Source organism: Dama dama, chromosome 21 (assembly GCF_033118175.1).
Source record: "Dama dama isolate Ldn47 chromosome 21, ASM3311817v1, whole genome shotgun sequence".
Lineage (NCBI taxonomy): Eukaryota > Metazoa > Chordata > Mammalia > Artiodactyla > Cervidae > Dama > Dama dama.
In genome coordinates, this window is record NC_083701.1 from 30031344 (window position 1) to 30049803 (window position 18460).

The 18460-nt window shown below is 42.1% G+C and overlaps 2 protein-coding genes across 2 annotated transcripts in view; both read left to right on the forward strand.

Annotated features, from left to right (window-relative positions):
- Nucleotides 1-4003: 4003 nt before the first annotated feature.
- Nucleotides 4004-5375, forward strand: LOC133042302 (biogenesis of lysosome-related organelles complex 1 subunit 5-like). The gene has a single exon (XM_061122821.1). It carries the CDS (start codon nt 4109-4111, stop codon nt 4703-4705), a length of 597 nt encoding a protein of 198 aa, XP_060978804.1. The 5' UTR covers nt 4004-4108; the 3' UTR covers nt 4706-5375.
- A 2124-nt stretch (nt 5376-7499) lies between these two features.
- The window catches only part of MTFR1 (mitochondrial fission regulator 1), a 59796-nt gene continuing 48835 nt past the window's right edge, over nt 7500-18460 (forward strand). Inside the window, exon 1 of the mRNA XM_061123406.1 lies at nt 7500-7603. The gene's annotated coding sequence lies outside the window, so the exon portion shown is untranslated. The remainder of the gene's footprint in view (nt 7604-18460) is intronic.

Sequence of the window (18460 nt, forward strand, 5' to 3'; positions counted from 1 at the left end):
ACAAATAAACAGAAGCACTGAAATATAAAATTGTATGAACATTAAAGAGTTAGCCATATATCACTTACCAAAGAATTAAATTCCAGATAGACTAAAAACTCAAATGTAAAAAATGAAATATTAAAAATTCTTTAGGAAAATCTTGGAGACTACAATGAACAAGGAGGGGGAGACCTTAAATAAGAATGGAAATCAAGAAGTTTACAAGAAGAAGAAAAAATTGACATATTTGACTTGTTTTTAAAAACTTTTTTGTATGGTAGAAAGATACATAAGCAAGATCAATAGGTAAGAGATTTGGAAGTAATTTGGTGAGCAAATAGAGAGTAACATTCAAAAACTGATTACCAACTGTCAAGAAGGGTGTTAACAACCCTATTGAAATTGGGTGCACCTCTTCTAAATACATCCAGCTTCCCTTTAAGTGTCCCTATCATGGGTGTTCATTGGAAGGACTGATGCTGAAGCTGAAACTCCAATACTTTGGCCACCTCATGTGAAGAGTTGACTCATTGGAAAAGACCCTGATGCTGGAAGGGATTGGGGGCAGGAGGAGCAGGGGATGACAGAGGATGAGATGGTTGGATGGCATCACCAACTCAATGGACATGAGTTTGAGTAAACTCCAGGCATTGATGATGGACAGGGAGGCCTGGCATGCTGCGATTCATGGGGTCGCAAAGAGTTGGACACAACTGAGCAAATGAACTGAACTAAACTGACTGATCATGGGTACTTCACTGTCTTACCCAGTGGTCTTTTACCAGCTAGGTTTTCTTAGATTCTAAAATCAGGAACTCTTGAGGCCTGTTTCAATGTGATATTTTTTTTTATAGACAGGCAATCAGAGCTGTCAAAAAAGCAAAACTAGAGAAAGGGTCTTGTTTATCTATTTATTCATGTATTTTTGGCTGCAGAAGGTCTTCGTTGCTGCATGAAAGCTTTCTCTAATTGCAGTAAGTGGGGGCTACTCTCTAGCTGCAGCATGTGGGCTTTTCATTTTGGTGGCTTAGTTAGTTGCAGAGCGAGGGCTCCAGGTATGCGGGCTCTGCAGTTGTGACACATGGGTTTAGTTGCTCCACGGCAAGTGGGATGTTCCCAGATTAGGGATCCAACCAGTGTTCCTGGCATTGCAAGGTGGATTCTTCATCCCTAGACCACCAGAGAAGCCCTGCCCTTAGTATTTTACAAACGTTACACAATTAGTCCTCAGGACTACCCTTTGAAGGTGACTCTTTTCCCCACTGTCAAGAAATCGAGGCCCACAGAGGCTGGCTGGCTTGCCCAATGCTGCATAGCTGGTAGTGGCAGGAGCATATTTGTATATAGGTCTGTCTGACTTAGAAGCCCATAGTCTATCAATACAACAGAATTCTGCCTTACCACCAACCAATATGAATACATAGGAACCTAATCTCTTGTTAAATCTCTACATAGAAACTGGCCCACAACTGGCCTTGGTCACTTTTTTATTCCCTAATATACACTTAATGAGGATAAATCTCCTTGCCTTAATAATGGCATTATAATCCTTTAGTTTCCTGTTAAGAATCTGGAGGCATGTAAAGGTCAAGGTACTTTTTCAAGGCTGGACATTGAGTAAGAATGAACTCTTGTTTTTTTTTTCTCCTCTATTCAATAAATACTTCAACTCTCAGATGAAATTTCAGTTATTCTGGGTTCTGCCAAGAAAGCAAAGCCATTGGGTCAAGAATTCCAGGATCAGATACACTAAAAAGAGGTCTATTTTCTTCTAAAATCCCCAAATGGATTGCCCTGTAACCTTCTACAGTTTTAAACTTACCTATACAGAGCAATCACATAAGAATCTGGAAAGGAGCTTTGGTATATGCATTTTTAAACAAATCCCTGGGAATTCCCTGGCAGTCCAGTGTTACGAAGTGTCCAACCTTCCATGGCAGGTGGCATGGATTTGATCCCTGGTCTGAGAATTTTGAGATTTTATCCCATGTGCCAAAAAAAAAAAAAAAAAATTCCACAGTGAAATTTAAGAACCACTGATCTTATGGAAGAGTCAGAAATTGTATTAGTTATCTATTGCTTTCTAACAAATTACTCAAAATATAGCAACTTAACACAATAATCATTTATTATCTCGTAGTTTCTGTGCATGAAGAACCCATGTGTGGCTGAGCTGGATGTTTCTGGCTCAGGGTTTCTCATGAACCTGCAATCAAGGTGTCAGTGGGGCTGCAGTCACATCAAGGCTCAAGGTGCAGAGGATCCTTTTCCAGTTCACTCACGTGGCTGTTAGGATTCAGTTTCTTAGGCTGATGTACAGGTGGTCAGAGGCCTCCCTCAGTTTCTTGCCACGTGGACCTCTTCATAGAGCAGCTCACATAATGGCAGCTGGTTTCTCAGAGTGACTGAAGGAGACATCAAGAGAGAGCAAGCAAGTCACAACCCTTTTGTAACATAATCTTGGAAGGGACATCGCATCACTCTTGCTGTAGTCTCTTCATTAGAAGGAAGTCACTAGGTCCAACCCCACCCTCAAAGAGAGGAAATGACACAACAGCATGAATACCAGGCAGGGATCTTTGGGGGCCAACTTAGAGGTTGCCTATCACAGAGAGGTAAGCAAAGAATTCAAAAACAAGGCAGTAATATATGTCCACTAAGAGAGGCTAGTATCAGTGATACCTCGGGGCAAAAAGTACACCCAGTATCTAGATTTTGGTTCCTAAATACCATTCCAGGACTCCTGGAAGAAAGGGAGAGATGGCGACTCTAATGCTGGGGCAGGAAAAATACAAGATCAGCCTGGAGCTTCTTGTAGTGCAAGAAAAAAGATGGTGATCAAAAAACAAAAAGGACACATGAGCCAACCTCAAAGATTTCAATGGTCGAGATGGAAACATTTGAACTACAAAATTAAAATCATAATATAAAATATAAAGTATTATAATATAAAATATAAAATGAAGTATAAAATATATATGCATATTTATAATAAATGATTGGATATAAATAAGTGGGGGAAGGAGGAAGAGATGAATCTTCTTTACAGAAAAATTCCCAATAATATGCATAAATATTCTACTCCAGGAGGTGAAGCTTAATCTTCTACTCTCCTTCAGTGTGGGCTGGATTTTGTGACTTACTTCCAGACAATGTGAAAAGAGGGCAGAAAATGCTACTTTACAGTGTTGACACTAGCAAACACTACTGTGGTCTAGGTGGTCAGGGTTAAATTAACATCAGCATAATTAAATCATCATGGACCCCTCATATGATATGATGTGAAGAGCATCTAATCCATATGGTATTTTTCCCAAAGCTTATAATCCCAGTCTAATCACAAGGGGAAAAAAATCAACAAATTCAAATGGAGGAACATTTAAAAAAATATCTGACCAGATTCCTCAAAACTGTCATGGTCATAGCAAGGTTATGAAAAACAAGGAAAGATTGAGAAACAGACCAGGGAGCCTAAAAAGACATGATGACTAAATGCAATGTGGCACCTTGGATTGAATTCTGGGACAGAAAAAGAGTTAGTAAAATCTGAAATAAGTCTGGAATTTGTACCAGTGTTGGCTCCTCAGTTTTATAAATATTTTATGATAATGTAAGATGTTAGCCTTAGGGAAAACTGGGTGAAGAGAACACAGAAACTTTTTGTACTATCTTTGTAACCTTTTCAGTAAATCTAAAGTTATTCCAAAATAAAGTTGATTAAAAATAAAAAATAAAGCACTCTGCTTATAATTTTGAAAACGTGATGACTGAAGAATTTCCCCCTAGATTAGCTTCTGGCTGAGCACACTTCAAACCCTCTTTGTCTTCCATCAGCTACATACTTCTAATGGCAGGTCCCACAGGACACATCCATTTATGAGAGAATAAAGCATGGTTGGGAGCTTTCCTGGAAGCCATTCCAACACTGGGAGAGTCAGCAATAACTTATCAGGGAAGTGACTCAAATTCATCTTTTTCCCTCACCCAGATTCCCTATGTGCCCAGAGCCACTTACGTGCATCTAGAATGAAGCCAAGTGTGAATGAAATAAAACTGGAATGGAAAAAAGTCTTAACCAATCCCCGTTGAGGAGGTCTTTAAGATATCTTCCTCGGAGCTGGTCGGGATGAGCGGTGGTGGGACGGAGACCCTGGTGGGTTGTGAGGCCACTGCAGGTGGCGGTGACAAGAAGAAGGACTCTCTGGGGTTCGCGGGCTTGCCGGCGCACCTCATTATCAAGGATCTTGGAGAAATTCATTCAAGGCTCTTAGATCACAGACCAGTTATCCAAGGTGAAACCCGTTATTTTGTGAAAGAATTTGAAGAAAAACGTGGTCTTCGAGGAATGCGAGTTCTTGAAAATCTGAAGCATATGATCCAGGAGACAAATGAACATACTTTTCCGATGTGTGGAGCAACAATGCAAGACAACTTAAACCAAGTTCTCCAGAGACTGCAAGCAGCTACTGACTCGGTCTGCAGACTCCAGCAGAGGGAACAGGAGCGAAAAAAGATTCATAATGACCTTTTGATAGCTAGTGAGAAACAGCACGTGACGCAGTGGGAGGATTTCATGAAAGAGCAGCGCGGCAAGCAGGCAGAAGTGGACGGGGAGCATAGGAAGGCCCTGGAGAAGCTCAGAGAGCAGTATGCTGAGATGGAGAAGGGCCTGGCCAGTGAGCACGTGAGCCACAGCAGTGAGAAACTACCGAGGAAAAACTGACCAAGAAACTGCTCCCACCCAACCAGTTAGCCTCTGCTTCACGCTTAGCAATATATTCGATGGCACTCTTCTGTCGGAAGACGGAGCCCTCTCCTGGAGCCTTCGCTGTTTCCTAGAGGAGTGCCACATCTTTCCAGTTTCAAGTGCCTCTAAATGATCCTTCGAAGGGGAAGAAGTTGGAGGAAAGCGGTGTCCACATGCTCTTGGTTAATGTGGACCAGTCGTGGTTTCCATTGATTGATTATCTCAGAGAACTAACCGTAAGTACAGACTTCTTAGGGAAGTAATGTAATTCATCCTTCTGCAGGGTTAATGTTAGTTTATCATTGTGGCTTAGAAAGCAGAGATGGTGTCTGCCTGTCATGGCCTCCTTGGCTCTTGAAGGAATGTATATGGTGTTATTCCATGAGTAATGTAGACAGAAACAGCTGTCCCGGGAGCAGAGATCATAGTGAAGAGAGAGGAGCGTCAGAACCACGTCTCTGCTGTGACATGGGGCCACGCTGGTCTCTGAACAGTTCACTGGGAGAAGTTGTCGTATAATGCCGTGTTTTCGCTGGACAATAAGACACGCTTGTTAAGATTGTGGCCTTCCAACACTTCATGTTTTCAGCTTTGTTTAAAACATGCTTACAAAGAAAAGATTACCAGAAACACAGTTGACTTTGAACCTTTTCAAGAACCATAATCTTGCCCATAGTCTTTACCTCATTTTTATGTCTGTTTTTGCTGTGGGTAAGCTTTGTAAGATAAATAACGTCTCTACATGTTTCAGCCATTTAATGAGTAATCAGCAAATTCTGCCAAGGCCTCCCTCTGGAACCGTATAAAGATCCTGGCTCTGAATAAACCAGAAGTATTTGCCCACACAGCAAATGATCCATGTTAAATGTAAATCCTTTTTAGTGTTGAACGTCTGTCTGCATAAGCAGGTGTATTATGATGAAACATGTACCAGTTCTGTCATCACTATGATCTTTAAAAATCTGCATTTAACAGTCTAATTGAGGAACTAAATAGATTTTTTTTATTTACCATGAACCAAGCAGAATTTTATGCAATAATTTCAAGAGATTTATGGCAGATGAATGTGAGGTATGGGTAGACCTTTCAGGTGTTTTTCTCGTTGCTCTTCAGTGAAGAAAGGCACGAGGAGGAAAACACCCAGCTCGCTTGTGTTATCTCAGTGTTGCTGCTGCAGAAAAGTGACAATGCCTGTCTGTGTAAATGTATGGCTTACTGTCAAGGCTTCATTCTTGGCTGCATGTTGAAAATGTGATTAAAGTTAATAGAGGAGAAAAAAAAAGATATCTTCCTTTTAAAGAGTTGAAACTACATATGATCATGTGAACTCGGTGCTAGATGCCCTCCTTGGGTCTTGAAAAGAGCCAGTGCAAGTCACGGGGTTTGGGCAGAAGCTTCATTTGTCATTGTTGTTTAGTCACTAAGTCATATCCAACTCTTTTGCAACCCCGTGGACTGTATGTACCCCGTCAGGCTCCTCTGTCCTTAGGATTACTGGAGTGGGTTGCCATTCCTGTCTCCAGGGGAACTTCCCCACTCAGGAATCAAACCTGTATCTCCTATATTGGCAGGCAGATGCTTTACAACTGAGCCACCAGGGAAACCCTCAAAATGTATTAGCTTAGCACTAAATTCTCCATGGAAAGATCTTAGAGGATACAGGTGAATGCTATCAGAAATGATGCAAAGCTTGCCCCCTGCCCCTTTAGCTCAGGTGCTCCTGCTCTTTCATCAGGTCAGGTCCCAGCTCAAGCATTCAGTCCTCTCTATTGGGTTCCCTGAGAACCCAGGGCAGGTTTAGGTAAGTCTTTCAGGCCCCCTCCATGCCTCCATTGTAACATTTGACTACATAAGTTAAGTGTGTAGTTAGCCTGTAGGTTCACTGAGGGCGTGGTTCAAAGCTTTTTAAAAATCTTTGTACTGTCACAGAGGGCCCCCAACAATCCCTTGTTGAGTAAGTAAATTGATGCTCTTGTTGAAGGAGGGAAGCCCCGCCAGGGAGAGACTTGGGCACCCGTGATAAGAACATCAAAGCTCTGATGACTGACCTCTGGGGTCAATTACAATGGGAGGGTAAGAGAAACAGCTCATCACCAACAGCCTCTTGAAAGTTTATACAGAAATAGGTTTCTCATTCTACAAATGAATCTTTAATCAGTCCTACACAGGTTACCAAGCTTAATATATTGTTAGCTATAAATATAATGCTATTTTCATGACAATGGTTTGAAATCCAGTGTCCTAGGATATTCAACTATTGAAAACACACCTGTCCCAATGAATCAGACTAAGATGCTGGAACTGAAGACAGTAAAATCCTCATCCATCAGGCACTTTGTATAACACCACACCCTCACTTCCCCTAAAGACAAACACACCCGAGATATGAAGGCACAACATAGGCTGAGATATGAAGGCACAACATAGGCTGGGTGAGGACACGTCCCTACAGCGAGATAAGAAAGAGCTCAACATCTGTTAGCTTAATAAGGGCTTAAGATTCACAACTTCTTTCAAGGTCACCCACATTTGTGGCCACAGTCAGAATGTGGGTCTTCGTACACACCTAGAGCTTGAAGTTTACAAAGCACTTCGCAGCGCAAGAAGTGAAGACAAAAAGCCAGGTTCTCGAGAAAGCGCACACGATAGTCGAGCCCCGCGCGTGCGCACACTGCTAAAGACAGCCCCAGGCGCGTCCCGCCGTCACCTCGCCTTCCGCTCCGGGCTCTCAGTGCCCGCCTTCGGGTCACGCGCTGATTGGTCGGGCTGGCCGGTGCTCGGGGCGGAGACTGGGTGATTGTCAGCAACGCCGCCGGACAGCCTAGCTCCAAGCCTGAGTTGCCGGAGCAGGCTCCTGGCTGCCTCGCGGCCGAGGTAAAGTGGGGGCTGGCGACCCAGGAGAGCGGTTGGGGCTTGAGGGTCGAGGAGGTGCCCCCGGGCCTGACGGTGGTGGGGAGCCCTGGTGACAGTCAGCGTGGGAGATGAAGGAGCGCGGTTCGGGGTTGCGGGGAGGAGGGCGGGTTCCACCGGCCGGTTGGGTGCCTGCGCCGCGGCTGATGGGAGAGGCTCTGGGGCCGCCGGGTGGCTGAGGGCTTGGGTGGGGCTGGAGCTTCGGCGGAGCGGAGAGACTTCGGCCGACTAGCCCCGAGGGCTGCCCCGCTCCCACCCGCCCAGTCACCCCACGGCTGCCTCCTGCCTTCCTTCGTCTTCGGTCCGGTGTCCGGAAGGCCCTTGGCGGCGTTTCCCGTGGGTGTTGCGCGTCCCCCGGGATCGGCGGGCGCACCTCCCCAGCAGGCCTCGGGTGTCCGGAGAGGGCAGCGCACCTCCCGGGCGGCCCCGGGGCTTAACCAACTCAGCTGGCTGGCTTTTTACTGTTTTCGTTTTTCGCCTCCTTGGACTTTCCCACTGTGTGTTCTTGACCAGGACTTGCATTAATCCCAAAGGGGGATGGGGAGGGAAAGAATCGACCTTTTAACATTTAAAAACACGTTATATTATGGAAATCTAGTCGAGAGACTAGCGTGAAGAACGCGGTGTACCCATCACCCAGTTTCAACAAGTTTCAGTAAATGGCTAAGCTTGGTCCTCTCTCCGGATTGTTTTGAAGTGTATCTGAGACATATCATTATATCTTTCTTACGTATTTCTCAGGATCAATAGTCATCCTTTTCCAGTCATTTGCTTCCCAGAGAGATTGAGTAAAAATAAGGCACGCTTTAAGGCGTAGACGGCGCCAATACATTTTGCGGTAGGAGAATGTGGGCAATTTTCCAACGGTGCAGTCTCATTTACTTGGTGCTCAGGTTTTCGAAATCACTGAAAACAAAGGTGCCAAATAATCTCGTTTTGTCTGTAGCTTTACTGCATTTGAGTGGTAATAATATTTGATTTTTATTTAATAAATTTTGTTTTAGTACTGATAATTTTATATTTACTGAGTCCTTGATGTGTATGAAGCATTGTGAAATTGTTTTCACCTGTTAGTTGTTAGTTCACTGAACTTTTACAACAGCTGTATGAAGTATTGATACGTATTATCCCATTTTACAGGTGAGGGGGGAAAAGAGCTTTAGAGAGGTTAAGCAGTTTGCCTGAGGTCAGGCTGATGTAAGGGGCTTGTTGTTGTTTAGTCCCTAAGTGTGTCCAACTCTTTTGGGACCCCTTGGACTGTATGTAGCGCGCCAGACTCCTCTGTGAGATTTCACAGGTAAGGATGCTGGAGTGGGTTGCCTTTTCCTTCTCCAGGGATGGAACCCAGGGAGGATTCTTTACTGCTGAGCCATCTGGGAAGCTCTATGTATGAAGCAGGGGGCTGTAATTTAGCTTGCTGACCCAGGTCATTGCAAAATTCTTGCTCTTTTAACCATTATTGAATGTCCTAAGAATTGTGGGGTAAACCTAACTGCTGTGGAAATTGCTATTGGGCTACAAATCCATAATGTGAAAAAAACACACCTGGATATTTTGAATACAATAGTAAGATAGGTATTTTTTTGTCCCTTTGAAGCAATAAAAGGTTAATACCATTGGTTTTAAAGTTATGAGCAAAGTATACAAGTGTAGTTCAAGACCCAATCAAAAAATGGGCCAAAGAACTAAACAGACATTTCTCCAAAGAAGACATACAGATGGCTAACAAACACATGAAAAGATGCTCAACATCACTCATTATCAGAGAAATGCAAATCAAAACCACAATGAGGTACCATTACACGCCAGTCAGGATGGCTGCTATCCAAAAGTCTACAAGCAATAAATGCTGGAGAGGGTGTGGAGAAAAGGGAACCCTCTTACACTGTTGGTGGGAATGCAAACTAGTACAGCCGCTATGGAAAACAGTGTGGAGATTTCTTAAAAAACTGGAAATAGAACTGCCATATGACCCAGCAATCCCACTTCTGGGCATACACACTGAGGAAACCAGATCTGAAAGAGACACGTGCACCCCAATGTTCATCGCAGCACTGTTTATAATAGCCAGGACATGGAAGCAACCTAGATGCCCATCAGCAGATGAATGGATAAGGAAGCTGTGGTACATATACACCATGGAATATTACTCAGCCATTAAAAAGAATTCATTTGAACCAGTCCTAATGAGATGGATGAAGCTGGAGCCCCTTATACAGAGTGAAGTAAGCCAGAAAGATAAAGAACATTACAGCATACTGACACATGTATATGGAATTTAGAAAGGTGATAACGATAACCCTATATGCAGAACAGAAAAAGAGACACAGAAATACAGAACAGACTTTTGAACTTTGTGGGAGAATGTGAGGGTGGGATATTTCAAAAGAACAGCATGTATACTATCTATGGTGAAACAGATCACCAGCCCAGGTGGGATGCATGAGACAAGTGCTCCGGCCTGGTGCACTGGGAAGACCCAGAGGAATCGGGTGGAGAGGGAGGTGGGAGGGGGGATCGGGATTAGGAATACATGTAAATCCATGGCTGATTCATATCAATGTATGACAAAACCCACTGGGAAAAAAAAAATAATAATAATAATAAAAAGAAAAAAAGAAAACAAGTGTAGTTCAATAAATAGAATTAAATTTTTTTCTATAGATATGGCCAGTTAAAGGGGGAATGAAAAGGGAAAAAAATATATCAAGGAATAGTCTCTACCTCTTTTGGCAGTTAGCACATACTGGCTATGTATACTGGATACTTTAATATGTATCCCTCATCCTCTCAATTTTACACTACTTCTTATCCTCATCCGAGTATTGAATTGGCTGAAAACTTTGTTCAGGGTTTTTCTGTAACAGCCTTTGGAAAAAGCCAAAGGAACTTTTTGTCCAACCTGATAGTTTTTGAGTAAGGACTAGAGAGAGAGAGAGAGAGCTGGGCTTATTCAGAGGACAGTAGAGAAGACTTGCTGAGTTGGAGTTTAGGATTCCTACTGTAGGGGAGTAATTCAAAAGTCTAGAAGTAAGGTTAAATTCACACATGAAGGAACTTGAGTGCCAATTTAAGAAATCTGAATTTTGAGCAAAGAAGTGACATGATCACAGTCTCCTAGGAATATAATGAGCTGGCTCTGTCAAAAATGGCTTCACCTGAGACGTGGAAGCAATTAGTGATTTGACCTGGTGAATAGAAAGGAAATGGGCTTTCCAGGTCTTTCTAGCTGCAAAGAATCCATCTGGCAATGAAAGAGACGTGGATTCGTGGATTTGATGTCTGGGTTGGGAGGATCCCCTGGAGTAGGAAGTGGTAATCCACTTCAGTATTCTTACCTGGAAAACTGAAGGACAAAGGAACTTGGTGGGCTACGGATCCTGGGGCTGCAAAGAATTGGACACGACTTAAAGCAACTCAACAACACAAATATCCATGAGCCCTGTTCAATTTCAGGAAGAAGGAACTCAAGGCAATACAAAATGGCACAGGGAAGGTGGATATACATTCTGTCTAGTGCTGTGCAGGAAGGGGGAGTTCATGCTCTAAGCAAGTCTGGCAATGAAGCAAGACTCACGGTGTATTAATTTTCCGGGGCTACCGTAATATGCTGAGTGACTAAGCACACACATATAAAGGAAATAGATTTTGGTTTAACTGGTGAATTTATGGACATAAGGAAAGAAATGGAGGAAAAAAATAGTCTGTAAAAGAGTAAGAGACAGTGTGGTAGAGTGGTGCATGCAGTAGGTTCTGAAGTCCAGGTAAACTTCAGTTTCTACTCCTTTGTTTTCTTGGGTAATCTTGGTGATAGGAGTATTATTACTGTATAGCTGCTTTTTGAATTGTTGACAACTCAGCTGTTCATTTGTTCTTTTATATGTTTATTATGTACTGTTGATACAAATTGCACCACTTAGTTTAAGCAACAAAATGTGGCACTATAATCTCACTATGTAATGATACACAAGAAAGGTGGAGAATTCCATCACCTAGCCTGAGACACAGGCAATGTTAAGCTTTGGTATCTTTTCAGATCTTTTCTTCTGTGTATGCGTGTGCATAAAATATTTATTTCACCACCATTTCTATGCTTTATTTTTTAAAACAGAATCATATATGTTAGTCATTTAGATGTTTATCAGATATCCTTTCTTTTTGTTTTAATGGCCATAAACTTAGAATGGGTATGTTGAATTTAACTATTTCCTTATTGATGGACATTTAGTTTGCTTCTAGAGTTTCTCTTTTACAACTAGTACTTCAGTAACTAGGCTTCCCTCATGGCACAGTGGTAAAGAATCTGCCTGCAAGGCAGGAGACTGGGTTTAATCCCTCGGTTGGCACGATCCCCTAGAGAAGGCACTGGCAACCCACTCCAATATTCTTGCCTAGACAATTCCATAGACAGAGGAGCCTGGTGAGCCACAGTCTATAGGGTCGCAACTACCCTTACTAGTTTTTAGAAACTCAACATCTTTTTTGAAACTGACACAACATTGTAAATTAAGTATATTTCAATAAAAAGTAAAAAGTATTGTTAATTTGAAAACTTTAATTAAAAAGGTATAATTTATTGACTTGTTCCATAAGGCAATTTTATATATACATAATATGTAGAGGACAGTAATTATTACACAGCTTATCAAAATCACCTTTACAATGAATTTTCATCAATCTGCTTGGCCCAAGGAAGCAGTTTTAGTTAGTGAAAAATATTATTGACTTCCAAGTAATGTGAGTGTTTCTACTGGTGTCCAGGACCACTTAAGATATTTGAGCAGTCTTTTCAAAAGATTGTTTTAAAACTGATGCCAGAATACTTAATTCATTTGCATCGGAATGCTTAAAATAACACTTTAAGGAAATTCCTGTGTCATTCACAATAGGGTTATATCTCAGACTTACATGAAAATGACACATCTTTAATTCAAATGAAAACATACAATTACCTCTAACCTCTTTTATAACATAAGGAAAGTCATCCTCTAAAAATGTTAGTGAAAATGTCCCTCAGAAGTTTAGTTTCATATCTAAAGCTGTTTTAATTTGAAAGAACTTTCATCAAGTTTTAATTAGGTAATGTTCTTAGGCTTCTTATCTAAATAGTTTGTTGTTGAGAGATGTAGTACAGGTCATGAGATTTATTCATTTGTGGACTGAAAAAAGTTTAACTTAATATATGTCAGATTCTGTGTTGGGTACTAGGAATGTAGCAGTATATTTAATTTTCTATGACTAGTATAGAATATTAATTCTAAAATACTGCCAGTAAATCCCATACCCATAGGTTGAATACTATGTCATTACTTAATAGTGTGATAAAGTGTTCTTATTTAAAGTCTCAGCCCAGACTGATGTGGTCACTATAGCTGGTCTAAAGCTATAAGTGGTCTATAGCTGTGGTCACTAGACTTGAGTTTCTAAAAAGTAGGGTAGGATGTTGACATATGGTAGACAACTTTTTATTACGGTAAGTAAACATTTTTGGGGGGGACGGGGGCTTCCCAGGTGGCTCTAGTGGTAAAGAACCCTCCTGCCAATGCAGGAGACGAGAGATGCAGGTTTGATCCCCGGGTTGGGAAGATCCCCTGGAGGAGGGCATGGCAACCCACTCCATTGTTCTTGCCTGGAGAATTCCGTGGACAGAGGAGCCTGGTGGGCTGCAGTCCATAGGACTGCAAAGAGTCAGACATGACTGAAGTGAATTAACATGCACACACGAGCATTTTACGTATTTTTTTAATTAAAAAATATTTAGTTATTTAATTTTGGCTGTGCTGGGTCTTCATTGCTGGGCATGCTTTTCTCTCATTGCAGTAAGTGGAAGAGGGCTACTCTTCATTGTGGTACTCGGCCTGTCATTGCAGTGGCTCCTCTTGTTGCGGAGCACGGGCTCTAGGGCACATAGGCTTCAGTTGTTGTGGCAAGTGGGCTCAGTAGTTGTGGCCTCTGGGCGCTGGAGTGCTGGCTTAGTCGTTGTGGTGCACAGGCTTAGTTGCTCTGCAGTATGTGGGATCTTCCCAAACCAGGGATCAAACCTTTGTCTCCTGCACTGGCAGGTGATTCTTTACCTCTGAGCCACCAGGGAATAAGCATTTAAAAAAAAAAAAAAATCAAATAACTTTCATCTGCTATCCCCATGTCCTAAAAGAAAAAGCATTTTCACACTAGAAACATAAGAAGGATACGTTCTCAAAGGACAGTAACTTCTTTTTTTTTGAGGGGCGTGGTGCCCTGCATAACTTGCAGGATCCTAGTTCCCCAACCAGGGATTGAACCCAGGGCACGACAGTGAAAACACTGAGTTCTAACCTTTGGACTGCCAAGGAATTCCCATCAAAATAAAGGACAGTAACTTTAAATTGATTAAGCTTTTGTTTTTTTACTTCATGGCCCCTGTTTTTCTTTTGCATCATTGTTTGCACCCAGAATGTAAATTGTCCTTTGGGGTGCACTGATTTGGTTTACCTGACTTCTTAGTTTTCTGAAAACAGGAAACATTCCAGTAATTTAGGCAATGGAATAACTAAGAATGTTCTGTTAATCTTTTTAGACTCTGGGTATAAAGTGGTCACACTCTTCTGTTACATTGTAAAGATAATTAAGTGGCCATTTCTGTGAGTAGTTCACAAAGACATTATAAAAATAAGCTCCATGTACTACTGTAGCTTTTAAAGTTTGTAGCATTTTAAGTTTACTGACAACTTTGTAATCCCTGCTAGCAGGTTTCTTGTGAAACTATTGCTAATAACTTTTTTAAAAGTCATAACTATCTCAAAAACATACACTGCATTACTTGAAACAATTTGATTTGATTGTGGGCTTCCCTAATAGCTCAGTTGGTAAAGAATCCCCCTGCCATGCAGGAGACCCCGGTTCCATTCCTGGGTTGGGAAGATCTGCTAGAGAAGGGATAGGTTACCCACTCCAGTATTCTTGGGCTTCCTTTGTGGCTCAGCTGGTAAAGAATCCCCCTGTAATGTGGGAGACCTGGGTTTGATCCCTGGGTTGGGAAGATCCCCTGGATAAGGGAAAGGCTACTCACTCCACTATTCTGGCCTGGAGAATTACAGTCCATGGAGTTGCAAAGAGTTGGACAAGACTGAGTGATTTTCACTTTCACTTCACTTTTAATTGGTCTACCTGTGTGCTGTTATATATTTTCGTAGTATTTGTGGAGGGAAAAGAAAGTCTGTTTTCAGTGTTTATCTATTTCTCATTCAGTTTTGATTTTCTCTTCTACCAGCTCTCATCCTCCCCCCGACCCTGCTATAGTACTGCACTGTATTTCTATGTCTAGTCTAGCCAGATTAGATTATAAGCCTATACCATCATCATATAATTCTAGAAATTAAATTTTACACACAGAACCAAACCAACCAACCAAAACAAAGTGCAGCCTGATTCTTAGCCATCTTTTTTAAACCTTTTTTATTGTGAAGTGTAACACAGGAAGATGGATAAACATAAATAATACAGCTCAATATATGATCACAAAGCAAACATCCATGCAGTGACCACCCAGATTAAGAGCTAGAAAGTTGCCCGCCCTCTGGAAAACTCCTTTTGCTGCCTTGCACCTGCTACCCATCCCATCCAAAGGTAACCACCATGGTAACACCTTACACTACAGGTTTGTTTTGCCTTTTATGATTTTCTGCATGCCTTTAAGAGCTATAGTAATGTCCCCTTTTTCATTCCTGTTACTGGTAACGTGTGCCTTTTCTTTCCTCAGTAAATCTCATTTAGAGGTCAGTTCTTTTTAGCACCAACTGTTGGCTTGGTAATATTTCTCTGCCTTGATAGTTCTCCGATGCTTTCAAATAGTTAATTAAAAATTTTTGTTGTTGTTGTTCCCCTAGTTTACTTGTTCTCAGCAGGAGAGTTTGTCTGAAATTAACCTAGTTCACATATAAATAGAGGTAAAATTCCTCTTAAGATATCTGTTTACAATTGAGACAGTATAGAAAAGGCACTGGCTTGGGGCTTAGATTAAAGCCTTTCATTTAATATTCAGGTGTTAACTGAGCAACTGTTGTATTCTATGTAGTGTGCTGAGTGCTGGGGTCTTGTGATGAGTAAGCTAGTCTTTGCACTTTGGGCGATTACAGTGCTGTGGAGGAGATAGGCAGTCTAGATACATTGTTTTAATGTGCTATGTAGGAGAATACACACAGGAGGGCCCCAGTACTGGTTGATCAGGAAAACCCTCTTGGAGGAGGTGAGAGCTAAACTGAAACAAAAGATTGGTAGAAACCAGCATAGTCCAGGAAGCATGTTGAATTTTTATTATCTATGGGCCTGAATCAGTGATTAGATTATGAAAAATGCAGAGGATAGGGAAACAGATCAAATCATAAATACTTGGGCATTGAGAATGGATAGAAAGGGATAGTAGAATCAGGGGAAAGGGTGGTGCACATAATCTAGTAATGTATCTGTATAATGTATATTTTTTTACAATATACAGACTCAGCAAGAGCAATAGATATGGAATTTAATATATACAGGAGGGAAAATAGAACTTGCTTGTAGGAAATGAAACAGAAAGAAAGAAGAACTAGGGATACCATTGTCTGAGGTAGGTACGAACACATTTAGGAGGAAAATTAACATGTTCAGTTTTTGCTTTCTTTGGTTTGAAAGAAAATGGGAGAAACCAGAAGGTAGCATGTGATTGCCATTAACAGGGAAAAGAGAATCCATGTAATACAGGGTATAGCTGATGTCATGAGACCTGTGAATGGAGGGGTGGGTATGATCCTGAGTACTTGGTTAGAAGGAGGGATAGGAGCGAGTGGGGGAACAGGTTTCGGGGGACAGAACAGGTGTGGATACAGAGGTGCTGCGCTTGTGGCATATGGAGTGTGAGGTCGTTGAGGGATTTCCTGTCAGATGACTTTTCTTATTTGAATAGTAAGTTTGGTCATCTGAGAAATGACGGAGCTAGAATTAGAGAGATTTGGGTAGTATGGAGAATGCTAGAAACAGCTGCCCTGGAGAATGGAGGAGGGGAAGAGCAGGAAAATAAGACCGCCCTGAGTGCTCGGCAGCAGTGAAGGCCTGGCTCTATCAGTCCCTGAGTCGTGTCCGACTCTTTGCGACCCCGTGAACTGTAGCCCGCCAGGCTCCTCTGTCCATGGGATTCTCCAGGCAAGAATACTGGCATGTGTGGCCATGCCCTCCTCCAGGGGATCTTCACGACCCAGGGATCGAACCCTGGTCTCCCACATTGCTGGTGAATTCTTTAGTCTGAGCCACCAGGGAAGCCCGTGAATACTGGAGTGGATAGCCTATCCCTTCTCCAGGGGATCTTCCCCAACCAGGAATCGAACCAGGGTCTCCTGCATTGCAGGTGGATTCTGTACTAGCTAAGCTACCGGAGAAGCCCCCAAAGGCCTAGTTGAGACCAGAGGTAGTACATTTGTAGCAACTTCAAGATGTGAGGTTTAGTCATTTTTCTACAGCCCAATTTTCGGAAGTGTAGGCTGGTGTACTTACCAAGTTCTGGCTTGTTGAAGAAACAAGACAGTAGAAAAAGGGACCGAAAGTACTAGAAAGCAGTGGTTCAGATGTGGGGCTGCATGAAGAAGAAGAAAGTGAAGGTGAAGGGATTGACTAGGATGACTGAAAGTTCAGGGGAAGGAGACTGAAGGTCTCCATATATGATGCAAGGCGTGTCTGAGTGAAAGCGGCGACATTTGGATTTTGTGATTTCTAGATTTTGTTTTTAAATGACAAGTAAAACATGCTTTGTAGCATTGTTCTAAGCAGCAGAAACCATATAAAGAAAAAATTACTTCTCCCTGCTCTGGCCAGTTTTAATAGTCTGATGTAAAGCTGGTTGGGTGGTGCTGAATTCTCTTAACATTTGCTGTGTGTGAAGCTTTTGATTTCTTCATCAAATCTGAATGAGTCTTGCTGGATAGAGTATTCTTGGTTGTAGTTTCTTCCCTTTCATCATTTTGAATATACTGTGCCATTCCCTTCTGGCTTGTAGAGTTTTTATTGACAGATCAGCTGATAACCTTAAGGGTGTTTGCGTGTATTAATATGTTATTTGTCATTTTTTCCTTGTTCCTTCTAATATTCTATCTTTGTCTTTAGTTTTTGTCAGTTTGATTACTGTGTGTCTTGGTGTGTTCCTCCTTGGTGATTATCCTGCCTGGGACTCTCAATAAAACTTGAATCCAATTGTCTGCTGAGGGGCGGGGCTGCACTCCCTCCCTGTTAGTTTGGCCTGAAGCAACCCAGCCCTAGAGTCTATAGGCCCTGTGATAGGGCCAGTGGCCACCATAACAAGGGCTCATGCCAATGGGCATTTCCCAGAACTGCTCCTGCCAGTCCTCTGTCCCTGCTGTGGGCTGCTGCCCCCTCACGTTTCTGCAGGAGACCCTTCAACACTAGCGGGTGGGTCTGGTGTGTGCCCTCCAAGAGTGGAGTCTCTGTTTCCCCCAGTCGATAGTTGTTCAACAGCTATATCCATGCTTTTGCAAATGAGTGCATGTCCTTCTGCTCTACTGTCTTGAACCAATCTCTGTCAATAGTTTGATGTATATCTTTCTATAAATGAAAAGGTTGAAGATTTTTGTCTTTTACAGAAATGAAATCATAGTATATTACTCTCCTGTATCATACTATCAAGTCATTACATAGACTGTAACTCACTTTTAATAGGTGCATAAAGGTTTGTGATATGCATATACTGCAATTAACAGGTGTTTTATTGATGCACATTTAAAGCTGATCCTGATATTGTGAATAGAAGCAGCACTGCAGAAAGTATCTTTGTGTATGTTCTCCGTGGGTAATGCTTTT

What these genes read in the sequence shown, in the direction of transcription:
- LOC133042302 (XM_061122821.1), top strand. Translation starts at nt 4,109, where the DNA reads ATGAGCGGTGGTGGGACGGAGACCCTGGTGGGTTGTGAGGCCACTGCA.